A 15,350-nucleotide genomic window follows, 5' to 3' on the forward strand; every position below is an offset into this window, starting at 1 on the left:
AATGGCGACAAGAAATTACAATGGGAGACTGCCGTTGAAAATATAAATTTGTCATTTATTTGGATATTTGGCAAAGCAGAAAAAAATCGTTAAATTTCTCGATGGTGACTTTTTTTTAGTTTATCAAACCATGTTTACTTTGCCGGTAAGTGTCGTAGTTTTGTCATATGACTCCAAAGTTGGGGTAAACCTTTGGAATGGAACAGACTTTAGTATGGTGGCCGCCTAAGTTTAACATGGCTTAAATAGATAGCTTGTGATCGCATAATTTTGCTTTTACTTTTGCGTGTAGACATTCTCTAAATTAGTAATTATAACAGTAGAATGTATGCCAAAACTCGTTTTATAAACTGCGTTGCGTGTCATACATATATAAATATGTAAGGTTAAGACTTCAGATATATGTTTAAGTATACGTCTTTATTGTGTGAAAATTGTTCTTTTTCTTTTATTAGATTCAAGAGACGTCTGTTATAATAAAGAATAAAAGCCTACACATGCCCTAACACATCTAAACTCGCAACCTCTCTGATAAGGGAAATGCAACTGATTGACAGGGACAGAAATAAACACTAACAATCAAAGTTATTTCCATCTGAATATGAATGAATCAAAAACAATTTTACCCGTCGGTTACATCGGTTATAGTTTTAGAGGTTTTGAATACAAGTTTGATATCCGGACGAGGTTATAAAGATTTGACAGAGATCTTACGTTTGAAGGGAGATATAAATGAGTTGTGGAGAGCAGGTCAGTACTTGAGCAGAATGGTTACGTTAACATGAAGTAAAGTCAGAATCAAGTGAACGAGTTTTATTTTCAAATTATATATCAGTTATTTCATTGCGTATTATAATTTGATATAAAAACATCTAAATACGATCTATATTACTTAAAACGTTCTTTCATTTTGAATTTTTCGACCACCGAGTGCGTCTCAAATGAAACCTAAATATTTTCCCGTTAACAACTGTTTTTAAAACACACAGAGAAAATATAAAAGGTAATATAAGCTTAATTCTAGGCATTTTATGAAATCGTTGCTGTTAAAGGCAATTGGCCCTTTTCTATGTGTTGCACATATACCATTTGAAACTCATGTAAATATCTTGTCACAAGTAATTCTTACCTATGAATTATTGAAAAGACTTGTATTCAAGTAGGATAGAAAGTTTCGTTAAGTTTTGTATTCTTCAACTCTATACCGAGGTTTGTTGACTCCTTTGTTTTCAACAGACAATACCATTTATATATACGATCAACCCTGTCTGTACGATCATTGGGAATGCAAAAGGGGCCTTTGTTGACAGGTGATCTGCCAACACAGGTTAATACAGATACGCGACAAACAAACGGAAAGAGAAAACCGTGGCCATTATAAGCAAGTATTATGATTATGGTCTTTATATGTGTATATAAGCGGTATTTTAAGCATAGGTTTTACAGTACATCAGAAACTTAAAAGTTGATATTTATGATTATTATCAATTCAGAAACTTCTTAAATTTTGAAGATATAAAATTATTTTAAGATATTGCACAAGTGTTTTTAAAAAAAGGTTAAAATAATTCGAAGAACCTCAGTCCATTTCAACTACAAAAGTAATAAAATGTAAATATAATTCCATTGGTTTCCGGATTCAGTTACGCTGTTACGGATTTGGATTATCAAATATATGGATATAATTATTGTTAAGTTATATCTGTTACAAATGACACAGATTCACTACAAAAATAAAAAAAATGTACTTCGAAATAATAATCGCATTCTTCATGGCTATGAAAGAATACCTCACAATTTGCTTTAAAATTAACTAGTATACATCATATATTAATATAACTCGTTTATTAGACATATCTTATAATTGAATATTTCAAATAAATGGTTTCTGCATAAAGTATTTTTCAAACATTCTTAAACGACCCCTATTAAGCACATTCATTAGTTATCTTTGTGAGACAGTTTAGGTTATAACTTATGACACTTCGATGTTCTATCACATGATCAAACTTAGGATAACTTGAGATGCTTCGTGAAACAGACCTCTGGTCTTTTCTTCTATTCAATGTTTACGAGCTTAACTTTAGCTGGTGCTAGTGGCGTCAGGGATGTTGCACATTTCATTATCTCTTATGAACAGACTCAGTCAACCCTAGTCTGCTTTTACTTTGTTGAGTGACTAGGTCAATAGTTTAAAATGGTTGCGCTTCAATTACAGTAAAAGAGACACGGTTAAATAGATAATATTAAATGTGAAAATCAAATTATTTTCATAAAAGTTTCAAGAACGAAATAATCGTCATATGTGGATGTTGAGTTTTTAATTTTTGAGAGTGTATAACGTGACTTCGTGTTATTTCGGATACATTGCATCAGTAAATGTGTGTCCATTTCGCAATCTGTGTCTAAGGCATTTACTTGTCTGCAAAACGACAACTTTTTAACGACTTTTATAAGGCATTCTGAAACTGTATTTCTTTTGAAACAATTTGTTTTCTTAATTGTAAACTTTCTTGCAATAATTAAAACTGGAAACGTGTAGATGCCACTTTTAACCTTTCATTTTTTCCAGCATTTTACTTGTATGTTGTTATTTTTCAACTTTACAGGAGTCTTATATAGATCTGCCTTGAAATTTTATCAAAATCATTAATGATGTTATAGGAAAATATACTTACGTTGAGAAGGCCATATATGAAAGGATTGTAACACGAGTTACTCATTGCCAACCAGTTTGAGCAGAACCAAACAATGTTGATGTATTTATACCTGAAACAATAAACTCCTTTTGAAAAAGTACATGCCCCTTCACTGTTTTACTTAAATGAAGTAGAAACAAATAAGTATTATCTTGGTAACTGTTTGATGAAATCTAACTATGATCGGCAAAGTAAAATACCGGACACGAAATCGGAACGGACAATCAATAAAGGGAGATAATTTAAAATGTTAGAAGGGTAGGGTTATTGTTCTTGTACAGTACACATTATCCTGTCATGCTGATCATTGGTGCAAAGTTTTTTTTAAAAAATCCATCTGTGAATCACAAATTATTTACAGGCAGGAAATCAGGAAGATACATGTAATTGAAAAAAATATTTTTTGTGATTGATTTAAGGTTTTTGCACGTAACGCATTCTCATGTCATAACGGTTATTTGTGCTGATCTTTTATGAAATCCATCCATGAATGACAAAGTTACAGACCTGACACGAAATCGGGACGAACGAATAACAAATGGACGTTGCAATTACTATATGCCACCCTCAAGGGGTTGCGCATAAAAATATTATCAAAATACTAAATTCTTATACGAACAGATTGTATTTGTCAATTCCGAAACGAACGAGTGAATTAGATTCAAAGGTACGTCCTGTAAGGATTACACATCGCGCTGTTTTCAAAGGTTTGAAAATCACGAAAGACCCTTGGGGTTACATCAGAAAATGTATTTGCCTATCATTTCAAGACGTCTCTAGAACATTTATTATCAAAGCAAAAAAGAGTTTAAGAGAATAACCTGCCATCAAGTAGTCTATGACTTTATTTTTTAGTTGTACATGGCGCTTTTAAGGCTTTCATTTTCGATTAACATGCTGGCATGGATGAAAGTGTGAACGGAAATAAATTGTTTCATATGAATTTGTAAATATAGTTCACACGTCTTAATGACAGTATAAAGATTTTATAAAGTTAAACGCGTTTACAAACAATGTATAGTCAAAGTAAATGCATTTCTGTGCATTTTTTGTTTGCACTTTCATATCTCGTCTTGTCGATACCATAACTCTCCAACATCTTTCTTTCAGCATATGGTATAAAAATATTACACAATTAAGTAGTATGGCAGAAATACGGTTCGCTAATCACTAATCGGAGTTTGTACGAGTTTGTACCTCTATGCAATGAGTTAATTAACTTCCCATGTCATTATCTAATGACAAAATATTTAACAAAATACGTACAATTGTTCATTCGAAGCTTCCTTTAAGAAAACAAGCATTAAAGTTGATATCTCTTGCGTTTTCATTTTGGTTCTTAGTACATTTTTCTTGTGAATAATTGCAAAAATATTCCCGAGGACAAATAAGTCTACATTAGTAATACATTGTTTTCTCTAGAACACCTACTCATTTATTTGTGGGTGTATCTCAGATATAAGGCTGTAGAGCTGAAGTGGCATCCAACAAATAACGAACAACAAGACCACAATGATGAGCATTTTCACAACCTGAAAAATATTAACATGAATGATAATACTGATAAATATTCCCCTAGTCTTCTCAGATAATATAAGACATTAAAATCTAATCTAAAAAGGGTTATTAAATGTGCAATACCTCTGATGCCCCTTGCATCGGTTAAAGTGGATTGTCGTTAGACAGTTGCATTGAATGGAGTCCATGACCAAAAGGGCCGAAAATATAACAAAAATAAATTACAAGGCAAACGTAATCTGTATCATATAACTGTTTAAACAAGGAGAGGCAATATTAAAATGAATAACTAAGTTATGGTACCTGTCTTCCTCTTACCAGAATACGTACAGGACCTTATGAATAATAATATAACTTGAACATAAGCATTTTCTCGTTAGTATTTTTATGCAAAATTTTGATGGTCTCGTACATGTTTAATTCTTCTTAAATATTACTAAGAAATATTATATCTGCAGAAATCTGATGGCCTAGTACATTTGAATACTCCTTCGGAAATGTGACGTACAAGTATAATACTGTGTATCGGAAAAAGAAGAAAATTCATTTTTGGTGCTTTAGTTTAATATGTTGAGTTACAATTTAAGACACCCGATCTGTTTCACCATTAGCATGCATCTTCAAGTGAAGGGTTGTAAACAATGACGTTGTTTTTTGCCAAAAACCTCTATTTTTTCAGTTCGTGTCACTCAAAACACAAAAGAAAATATTCCGTTTTACTTTGCAACAAGGATATTTGTTTTTGTTTCAAACACAGCTCAACGTGATCACCGACTTCAAGAACTAAGAACGTATCTTATACTTCGCAGCTACTCTTTGGCACTAATTGAAACTGGCATATATATATAGAGAGAGAGAGAGAGAGAGAGAGAGAGAGAGAGAGAGTATTAAAAGTTACTCCTGGACAAGTATATAATAAATAAAAAAGAAAAACATCCAATTGGTTCCTCTATCTGTATTTCTGTCTACCTACCGGTTTCATATCATAATTATCAGGGCAGACATATAAACAATGTGTAGTTGCTGCGCAACGTCACATGTGTACACATGTGTACGCAACGTTATTTTATGACGTCATCAATATTTGTTTAGTTTTGACTTAGATATATCAAAAAAGTAACGTTCCTTAGACAACCTGGCTGAAACATTATCATTATGAAATTTATAAAAAGGAAAAATTAAATACTGTGGGTCCATTTTAGAGCATAGATCTAAATGTTCACTAACAGGCAATTGTCTTGTTGATGGGTCTCTTATTTGCTGATCATGAACTGTCCTTCTGTTTCTTAATTTATCACCTGTTTGACCAATATAATACTCTTTGCATCCATTGCAAATCAAAACATACAGAACATTTTGAACAGTACAATCAATGTTTTCTTTTATATGAAAAATTTTATTATTTAATTTTAAAGTAGAACCTTCTACAATGTGTTTACATAACCCACAACGCGGCTCATTACATTATATATATATATATATCCTTACTATACCTGGTATGTTGGAACGCAATTCTATTCATTCCGTAGGGTACCGTTATATTTACCTGGGATCTTGGAACATTCTTTTGTAGGGATCTTGGAACGATCAGGGATCATATACAAAAGAATGTTCCAACAAACCAGGTGCTTCAGGGTTTTTATATATATATATGGCACAAATAATCACTAAAGTGGAACAAATACAAGAAAGAGATGACACTCAAGTAATTTGTTACAAATTACTTATTGACACAAAACCCAAGAAATGCAGAGACTTTAGAATCATCAAAAACAATCTCAAATTATAAAAACATGAAAAAATTTAAGACATTATACACAAACACAAATTAATCAAGAACAAAGGCCAATCAGCAACTCTAAAGGAATTATTAACACGTGTGAAATCTGATGACACAAAACAAGATTACCTAATTAATAAAAGTGGCTGAGGGAATTATGAATTATGCCCTCATCTTCTACAATGGAAGACATACATTTAAATACAATTGCAACAACTTGTGAAAGAAGGAATATAATATATGCGATACGCTACTATTCATAATCAGCATATTAGACAGGCAGACAAGATCATACTTCAAGTTAGCAGATACAGAACACGATATGAGATGTTACATCGAAATACCTCATTTTTCTATAATTGTACAAGCCGAAAAAAAAAGGAATGTTTCCCTTGGGAAGATGAAAAAAGCATGGCTTTTTTTTGCATAACGAGCAGATTTTCCAGTGATTTGCCTATGCAGGAAAACTCGTCTTACACTCCGTGTTTTAAGATGACTCACGTACTATGGTGTGACTGACTGCGTAAATTCATAGCTACTATAATCAAATAGTGCTTCAAAGAAAAATATTCGTTTTATTTTATTTCTTCTAATATATGCAAGAAAAGGGAAATATAATTTGTTGTAGGTATGGATGGAAATACCAAGCTCTTGTTAATGGTGAAACCGGTTAGAATCTTGTAGTTGTAGTAACAAAGAATGCATTTCCTTTAATTTTTCATCTCTATATTATCCGTATTTTCACCAACAATACATTTTGGAGATATAAATATCATTTCTCATTTTCAATTAATGTTTACATCAGACGTCTAGTCTGTTTATAACATTCATATTTGATGTTTATAAAAGTCATATTAGTTTAAATCATGCTTGGGTGATTGTAACAGGTGATATATACTTTTTCCTCGAATCAGAATATGAACAGGGCTGACTTAAGTCGTGGTGTTCAGACTGAATACATTTTCTTTCAGATCTCAATATATTCAAATGTTACTAGTTTAAAAAGTGACTTTCGTATTTTAGCAATACCATTTCTCAGTTTAACGCAATTCATTTCGATATTCATATGTTTCAGACATTACTTTGTTTAAATAGGTCTTGTCTCCAATTGTTCATCTACAGATCTAATTATCTTTCTCGATATAGCGTTACATGTTAAGATATTTACCTAAAGCTTATGTTACCCTTTTATGAATTTTCTGTGCACTCTTTCTTATTGTTAAATCTCATACTTCAGAGAGGAATGGATGTTCCATGTATGATAACAAATAACATAGACATTATTTTGATGTGTATACACTTGTGTCTTATTATCTTGTAATTGAAAATGAGCTCATTGTGTGTCAATGTGAATTCCCTGATTTATTCATTTCATTTCAATCGTTACAAAATGCTGGCTGTAAAAAATCCAGTGCCACCAAATCTTAGTAAAATTGCCCTTTCCGTTGATTAAAAAGCAGCTGCGTGTTGTTTTTTTTAAAATGAGATTATGCCGGGATAATACTCCATTAGCTGACGTTCTGTTTTATCATTTCTTGATAATTAATCTATCTGTGACTTCTAGAAGAAAGTTGTTAGATTACTTTAAAGCCAACATAATATCTTGACTTAATCCTTTTCCCCCGTCTTATTTAACAAAATTTATATTTGATGAATGTCACTATAACATTTTAGTCATACATCATTATTGTGCTTGTATCTGTTTAATTCAGACTGGAATATGTTTCTGATGCCTTATGACAGCTTGTAGATGCATTTTTATGGTTTCATAGAAAATAAAATCTATACAAAAATGCTTGTATGTTGCCATGATTACGGAAAATAATCTTTAAATTTTAGAAAAGGGTTTGGACTGTATAATTTTATGAAAAGCTTATAAATAAATACTTATGTTTTTGCTATAATATTTCTATACCTGGCAATGCAATATTCTTTCAAGTTATTATGAAATCTAGGCGTAAATGAGTTTGCTGAAAATTCATTGTTTTGTCAATTTTCAAACTTCAAATCTCTTAAATGAATGACCTTCTAAATTTCCACCTTAAACTGAAATCATGGATATTAATGACCAAGTATTACATTCAGCTGCGTGCACTTTTCTTTCTATGAGGTCCATAAAAGCATACATGCGGACCAATTTTTATAGGTTTTGTAAAATCCTAAAGGCAACACTTAAAAAATTATAGCATCTAAAATAGTGAAAATTTTGAAAGTCAATATTTGTTTAAAATATTTACTTAAGGTATGTAGGCCTATTTCAGGCAAATATGGAAATAAGATCTTTATTTCAGACTTAACTTTATAGCCTTCCTCGCGATAGGGATAGATATTCCTGTCTTTCCCTAGGAAAAAACCTGGTTTAAAATAGCAAGCACATATGTGACGTCACATAGTAATTTTATGAAGATAAAAATACTTTTTATGGAAGTTACGATGTCTGCGAAGAATGAACAGTGTACAGTGATATAATATCATGGATGATGGGGCTCAGAAAAATAGAATGCACAAATCAGCAAATATTGTTATGAATCCTGAATTAGTAGTCACTTTCAATGCAGTTCATGCAGAGTTAAATTGCATGGTATTTCTGCAATAAACATCCAAATGACAGTAGAAAATAATCTGTCAAGAAGGTTGAAACTTCCAACTGACAAAAGGCGTCAATCAGGGGACTAATACATGTATTAAGACATGTAAATATGGTAAGATTAGAGAATTAAACTAGATGAAAAGATTACATAGAAATACTGTTTACACAGCTTCGTTTGCGAGATACTGTTTAAAATGTTTTGGTAACTGTCATTTTGTTAGTTTTCTAGCTGTTGTCATAACAGGAAATTTTGAATCGGTACACCTGTGCCTGCAAATCTTGTCAAACGTTTTGACTAGTCCCATGACGCCTTTACAAAAGAGTCATAATCATTAATGAACTTACGTCTGAACCGTTTACAAAGATTTTTGAGTTATTCATACTCAGGCACAATGCTTTCATCTTTTCTTGGAAGCAGACCTGATACTGTTATTTGAAACTTGTTATTTTGAGATAGCTCTGAATGAAAAGAAATGAGTTTTTGTTCAAAGTCGTCAGGTGTAGATCAATTCCGCCTAAATATATAATAATTCCCTTATGTGGAGACATTTTTGTGACTTCGTCTTTAAGATTTCAATGAAGTCTAGTAACGATACTTTTAAGAATGCATGGTTTAGTGATGAATATGAAATATAGAGAATTAATTGTATCATCCATTTTCTGTATGAGAGTTCCGTTATGAGCAAATGCCATAGGTTTCTGTTCTATTGAACAGTCATACATTGTAGTTGTTCATTTCGTTTCCCGTAGGCAGTGGAACTAAAAAAAACAAAATTCAAGTAGACACTACCTATTTTAGATATATGTTTAGTTTCTGCATCAAGTTCAAGTCTGAAAAACAATAAGTAAAATATCATTTTCTGAAAAAGGAATTATTGAAGCTGAAAAAAAATACCCTGGGTAAAATATTTGGAAAAAAATGGAGACAACTCCGCTAAACTTTATTGCACTGAAGACTATTGACCTAGTACCTCATGCAAACCATGCACCTTTTACCTCTAGATATGAAAAAAGCATGCATAATTACTACAACAGATAACTGTCTGAAAAGAAACCTACACTTTTTGTGGTAAGTTGTCAACAAACAGACGGTTCTTTTCAATAAAGTCAAAACCCACAGAATTTCACAAAATAAAATATATTGAAATAGCTACAGCTGGAAAGATAACAATCTCTGCTAGCCATATATATGCGTCAAAGTATTTCAGGGCTGTTAGATGCATGACTGTGGTGTCCTGCATAGCACTTTACATAGATAGCTTACATTTCCATTGCATTGACATAACATGGACAGGATTATGATTGAAAATAGGTGTTCACACAACAATTGCAAGCTTTAAACAGATTGTTTCCTTTGTGTAAAGAAGGCTTAGGGTAAGTCTCTATAAATTTCCGTCGTAAAATAAGATCATGGCGAATGCGGAAAAGTATGAATGAATTAATGACCAATAGGACCTTGATATTTAGCCTCAGGGTCGAATAATATCATCAATTCGCATGTAACTACTCAAACGAAAACGAGAATGTCATGATTTTCGTGCTACACTGATAATCGTTTAAATTGTTGTTATTATTTTCCCCACGCTACTGTGGCTTCGTTCGCCTAATCAGTGATTTACATTTAATTCTACTTTTTATAAATTTCCATTATGCTTTCAAAGCATTAAGAATTACAAGAGAGAGGAGAGACATAATTTTAAATAGTTAACTGTCAATCATTATAAATCGTTACAAGGTAGCTTTGACCTAAAACTTTTGTTGCTGGGACTAAAAAAAATAGCTAAAGTTTACAATAAAGGCATAGCTATGATGATGATAGTTCTTGATAACCATAAATTGTTTTACTTTGGGTTGGTTTTTATTTCAGTTATTTACCCATTTGTAGATGAGCTGAAATGAACGCACATTACATGCCTTTATTAACTGTGTAATTTATTTAACAGGTTTCTTTTTTATTTAATCATATAGTATTTAATTTATTTTTTTTTCTGACAAAAAAAACAAATAGGGAAACTAAACTTTCCTTTACACGGTTGCTTTCATTTAGATAATGTCATCTGCTAAAAAAATAATTGATAACGTAAAGCTTTTCCTAACTTTAGGCGAAGGATTAAATACGTGATTAGATGAAAAATGACTAACACATTGCAACATTAGCAACATCATTACATCAATCCTCAGTCTCCGGTTAATTCAATACAACAGAGACCCCCTCAGGTTAATCGTGTTTAGTGAAACCCCCTGATGTAATTACCACGTGAAATACATTATTTCTTTTTGATACAAAAGTATATTATTGAATTGTGATTCTTAAAAGAGCTAGAAAGATTATGAAGGCTTCTGGGGAAATTTTAGAGAGATAATGGAATAATTCAGCCATGTCCTATAACTAAAGCACGGCAAATAATTGCTTTCTTGATTTTTATGTTTGATGATTAAGCTCAAAATCGCAAAATGATTATGATTTCCCTCTGGTCACGTTCATGTTTCTACTTTTCTGCTTTGAATTCGTAAATAAACTTTTGATACAATTGCATTCATCGCAATAAAACGTAGCCACCCTTTGTTGACGCGAGATAACTCTAAGAAATAATTAATTTTGTATAACATTGTTCCTTTCTAAGACCCAGGAAGGAACTTTGCTTAGGTAAGAAGCGTAAAAAAGAAATTAAAACTTAAACATTTCAAAGATAATCACGTTGGTAGCTAGACTTAAAAAAAATGTTAATTGCCTCGTGTGCCTGTCGGTCAGTAGAACAATTTGTATCGTAGAGAACAGTCCATTTAACATACCAGCTTTAATTGACTGGTTCACAAATGAACTAAAATGGCTTTTATTTAACAATAAAACAAACAATGTATTTTGTAAAATTTCCACCAATCAAAAAAGAAACAAGAGGACCATGATGGTCCTGAATCGCTCACCTGTTCCCACATGACCCAGTTTTGAGTATGACGTCGTTTTTTCTATTATTTGACATAGTGACCTAGTTTTTGAGCTCATGTGACCCAGTTTTGAACTTGACCTAGATATCATCAAGATAAAACATCTGACCAATTTTCATGAAGATCCATTGAAAAATATGGCCTCTAGAGAGGTCACAAGGTTTTTCTATTACTTGACCTATTGACCTAGTTTTTCAAGGTAGGTGACCCTGTTTTGAACTTGACCTATATATAATCAAGTTGAACATTCTCACTAATTTTCATGAAGATCTCATGAAGTTTGGCCTCTAGAGAGGTCACAAGGTTTTTCTATTTTTATACCTACTGGCCTAGTTTTTGATCGCACGTGACCCAGTTTCGATACTGATCTAGATATCATCAAGGTGAATATTCAGACCAATTATCATGAAGATCCATTGAAAAATATGGCCTTTAGAGAGGTCAAAAGATTTTTCTAATTTTAGACCTACTGACCTAGATTTTTGACCGCAGTTGACCCAGTTTCAAACTTGACCTAGATATCATCAAGATGAACATTTGGACCAACTTTCTTACAGATCCCATGAAAAGTATGGCCTCTAGAGAGGTCACAAGGTTTTTATATTATCTGACCTACTGACCTATTTTTTGACCGCACGTGATCCAGTTTCAAACTTGATCTAGATATCATCAAGGTGAACATTCTGACCAATTTTCATGAAGATCCATTCAAGGGTATGGCCTCTAGAGAGGTCACAAGGTTTTTCTATTTTGAGACCTACTGACCTAGTTTTTGATCGCAGTTGACCCAGTTTCAAACTTGACCTATATATCATAAGAATGAATATTCAGACTAACTTTAATACAGATCCCATGAAAAATATGGCCTCTAGAGAGGTCACAACCTTTTTTTTTCATTATTTGACCTACTGACCTACTTTTTGAAGGCACGTAACCCACTTTCGAACTTGACCTAGATATCATCAAGATGAACATTCTGACCAATTTTTATGAAGATCCATTCACAAGTATGGACTCTAAAGAGGTCACAAGGTTTTTCTATTTTTAGATCTGCTGACCTAGTTATTGACCGCACGTAACCCAGTTACAAACTTGTCCTAGATATCATTAAGATGAACCTTCAGACCAACTTTCATACAGATCCCATGAAAAATATGGCCTCTAGAGAGGTCACAAGGTTTTTCTATTATTTGACCTACTGACCTAGTTTTTGAAAGCACGTGACCCAGTTTCGAATTTGACCTAGATATCATCAAGGTGAACATTGTGACCAATTTTCATGAAGATCTTCTGAAAAATATGGCCTCTAGAGAGGTCACAAGGTTTTTCTATTTTTAGACCTACTGACCTAGTTTTGGAACGCACTTGACCCAGTTTCGAACTTGACTAGATATCATCAAGATGAACATTCTTACCAACTTTCATAAAGATCCCACGCAAAATGTAACCTCTAGAGTGGTCTTAAGCAAAAGTTTACGCACGGACGGACGCACGCACGGACGACGGACGCTGCGCGATCACAAAAGCTCACCTTGTCACTATGTGACAGGTGAGCTAAAAACTACAAGATAACAAATTGCTATGGCACTGGATACTGAATAACTACTAATAAAATGCCATCAACAAATTAATATCTTTGACGGGCAAGTTTACATTTCTAAAGCGAGCACAACGGAAAATTTTGTTTGATATTACAAAATCTGAAATAGGAATAAGGGCTAGGAAATAAATATTGCAATACAACCCTTACACTTGTGTTGATGTAACGTAGTGTTTACAGAGATAAAATTTCAAAATGTGTTATTTTAGAAACGTTAAACTGTCTAATACGTTATAGTAAAATATAAAATATGCTTCTCGTATTATTACAAGGCGTGTCTATTACAACACAATCACACTTAGAAAACACATTTTCATTTCCTGTTGTTGTTAAACGACAAGAGATGTGGGGTTAGAAAACCTCATTCGAGGCGTTGAATTATTCAAAGCTGGCTTACGGAAGATCACTGATTCTACCCAGGGGCCTGCCCGTGACGAAACAATGCACGGAGGGGAACCTTGGGTCGTCCTCCACCATCAAAGCTAGAAAGTCTGTAAGACGTTAAACCCAACAGAAAAAATAAATAAATGACAAACATGCTCAGCCGTCAACAACTATTCTGCGTATTTAAAATGCGTTTTAGGAGGTTTACACACTATTATAAGTATGCTTTATCAAAGTTTGACAGGCGTTTAGCATGCTAGCTTATCAAGTTATAGGTAAAGATTTACACCAAACTTTATGTAGTAAAATGAAACTTTTGAAGTAGTGGTCTATAGCCTAAATAGTTAAGTAGTGGTTTATTACCATGCAATTTTAAAGTGCGCCTGGGCTATTTTTTAGGGTTTATTTTTTTCAAGGAAAAACATCTTGCTTTTTGCAAGGCATAGTTTAAAGATTAAAGTTTAATTGAAAAGATACGAAGGGTACGTGTATTAGTGCAGGTGCTTTGCATTTGCCGTTGTGTTGTGTATCTATCGGTTGGTTTGAGCTGTTGTTTTTCCCTCTTCACGCCATTTTTCCCAAAACGTCATAATCCTTAGCACTTTTTTTTCTTATTTACAAAATGCAACAGCACAAACACACATGCGAGAGCCAGTCCATGGAGGGAATTGGGTTTAATGGTTCTTTCCTGTGTGACCAATAGATCCAGTGCATGTATGTATTTGTAATGTATACATGTATATTTTTGTATTTACATGTGTGTCTATTTATTTATCGGATGTACAGCTACTATCATTTGTTTGAACTGACACCTATAATATATATAAGATTGTTTTGTGAACAGAACGAACCACAGGTACTGAACTGTTTGAGGTTTTATTATTAGTTCCACATGAATGATGACATATATAATTATTAAGTCAGTTAAATCGTATAGTTTATATTATTGTTAATTTCAGGGCGGTTTTATATAGCACACGATCCAGGCTGACAATTGATATGATGAAGGACAAGACCAAATTTAATACTGCACTTCTACTCCCTTGCCTATCAGCTAGCTTTTATGGCGACGTGCTGGAGTGTCCGCTTAGAGATCTCAAGGTTGCGGGTTCAAATCCAGGTTGGGCCAAGGATATTTTTGGAATGCAAAAATAGTAGAAGTGGTCCAGATTCCAATGCTGTAGTTTCAAATACAGAAAGTACGTCAGTAGGTCATGATAATGGTCAGTGAATGTAAGACTCAGTTGCAGAACCTTCCAACTAAGTTTGAGAGTCCTAGACAAAAGCTATGCAGAGTTATAAGGTTTTGGTACTAAAGGTCACGGTGACTCTGACCTTTTTCTCATGGTCATCTACTGGTCAGGGCCAACCTCTCTACTAAGTTGGAAGGTCCTAGGTCCAAGCATTGCCGAGTTATCAAGCAATTTGATACTAAAGGTTATGGTGACCTTGACCATGACCTTTGCCCTCGGGGTCATCTACTGGTCAGGACCAACATCCCTACTAAGTTTGAGGGTCCTAGTCATAAGCTTTTTTGGTACTAAAGGTTACAGTGACTTTGACCTTTGACTTCAAGGTCATCTACTCTTCAGGTCCAACCTCCCTATTAGTTGGAGAGTCCTATGCCTAAGCAGTGCCGAGTTATAAGGGCTTTTTGCTCTATGTAAAACAAGTGACCCCCGGGCGGAGCCTCATTTCACCCAAGGGGCATAATTTGAACAATCTTGTTAGAGGACCACTAGGCAATGCTACATACCAAATATCAAAGGTCTAGATCTTGTACTTTCAGACAAGAAGATTTTTAAAGTGTTTTCCTTTATAGGTCTATGTAAA

At 33.3% G+C, this 15,350-nt stretch overlaps 1 protein-coding gene across 1 annotated transcript in view; it reads right to left on the reverse strand.

The window, feature by feature from the left end:
• Positions 1-15,350, reverse strand: part of LOC123562841 (prolactin-releasing peptide receptor-like) — a 47,806-nt gene that overhangs the window by 13,393 nt on the left and 19,063 nt on the right. Inside the window, exons 3-4 of the mRNA XM_045355438.2 lie at positions 4,131-4,231; positions 2,679-2,769 (exon numbers count right to left, since the gene is read on the reverse strand). Of these exons, the coding sequence (XP_045211373.2) occupies positions 2,679-2,769; positions 4,131-4,231 (192 nt within the window). The remainder of the gene's footprint in view (positions 1-2,678; positions 2,770-4,130; positions 4,232-15,350) is intronic.

Source organism: Mercenaria mercenaria, chromosome 2 (genome assembly GCF_021730395.1).
Source record: "Mercenaria mercenaria strain notata chromosome 2, MADL_Memer_1, whole genome shotgun sequence".
Taxonomy (NCBI): Eukaryota; Metazoa; Mollusca; class Bivalvia; order Venerida; family Veneridae; genus Mercenaria; species Mercenaria mercenaria.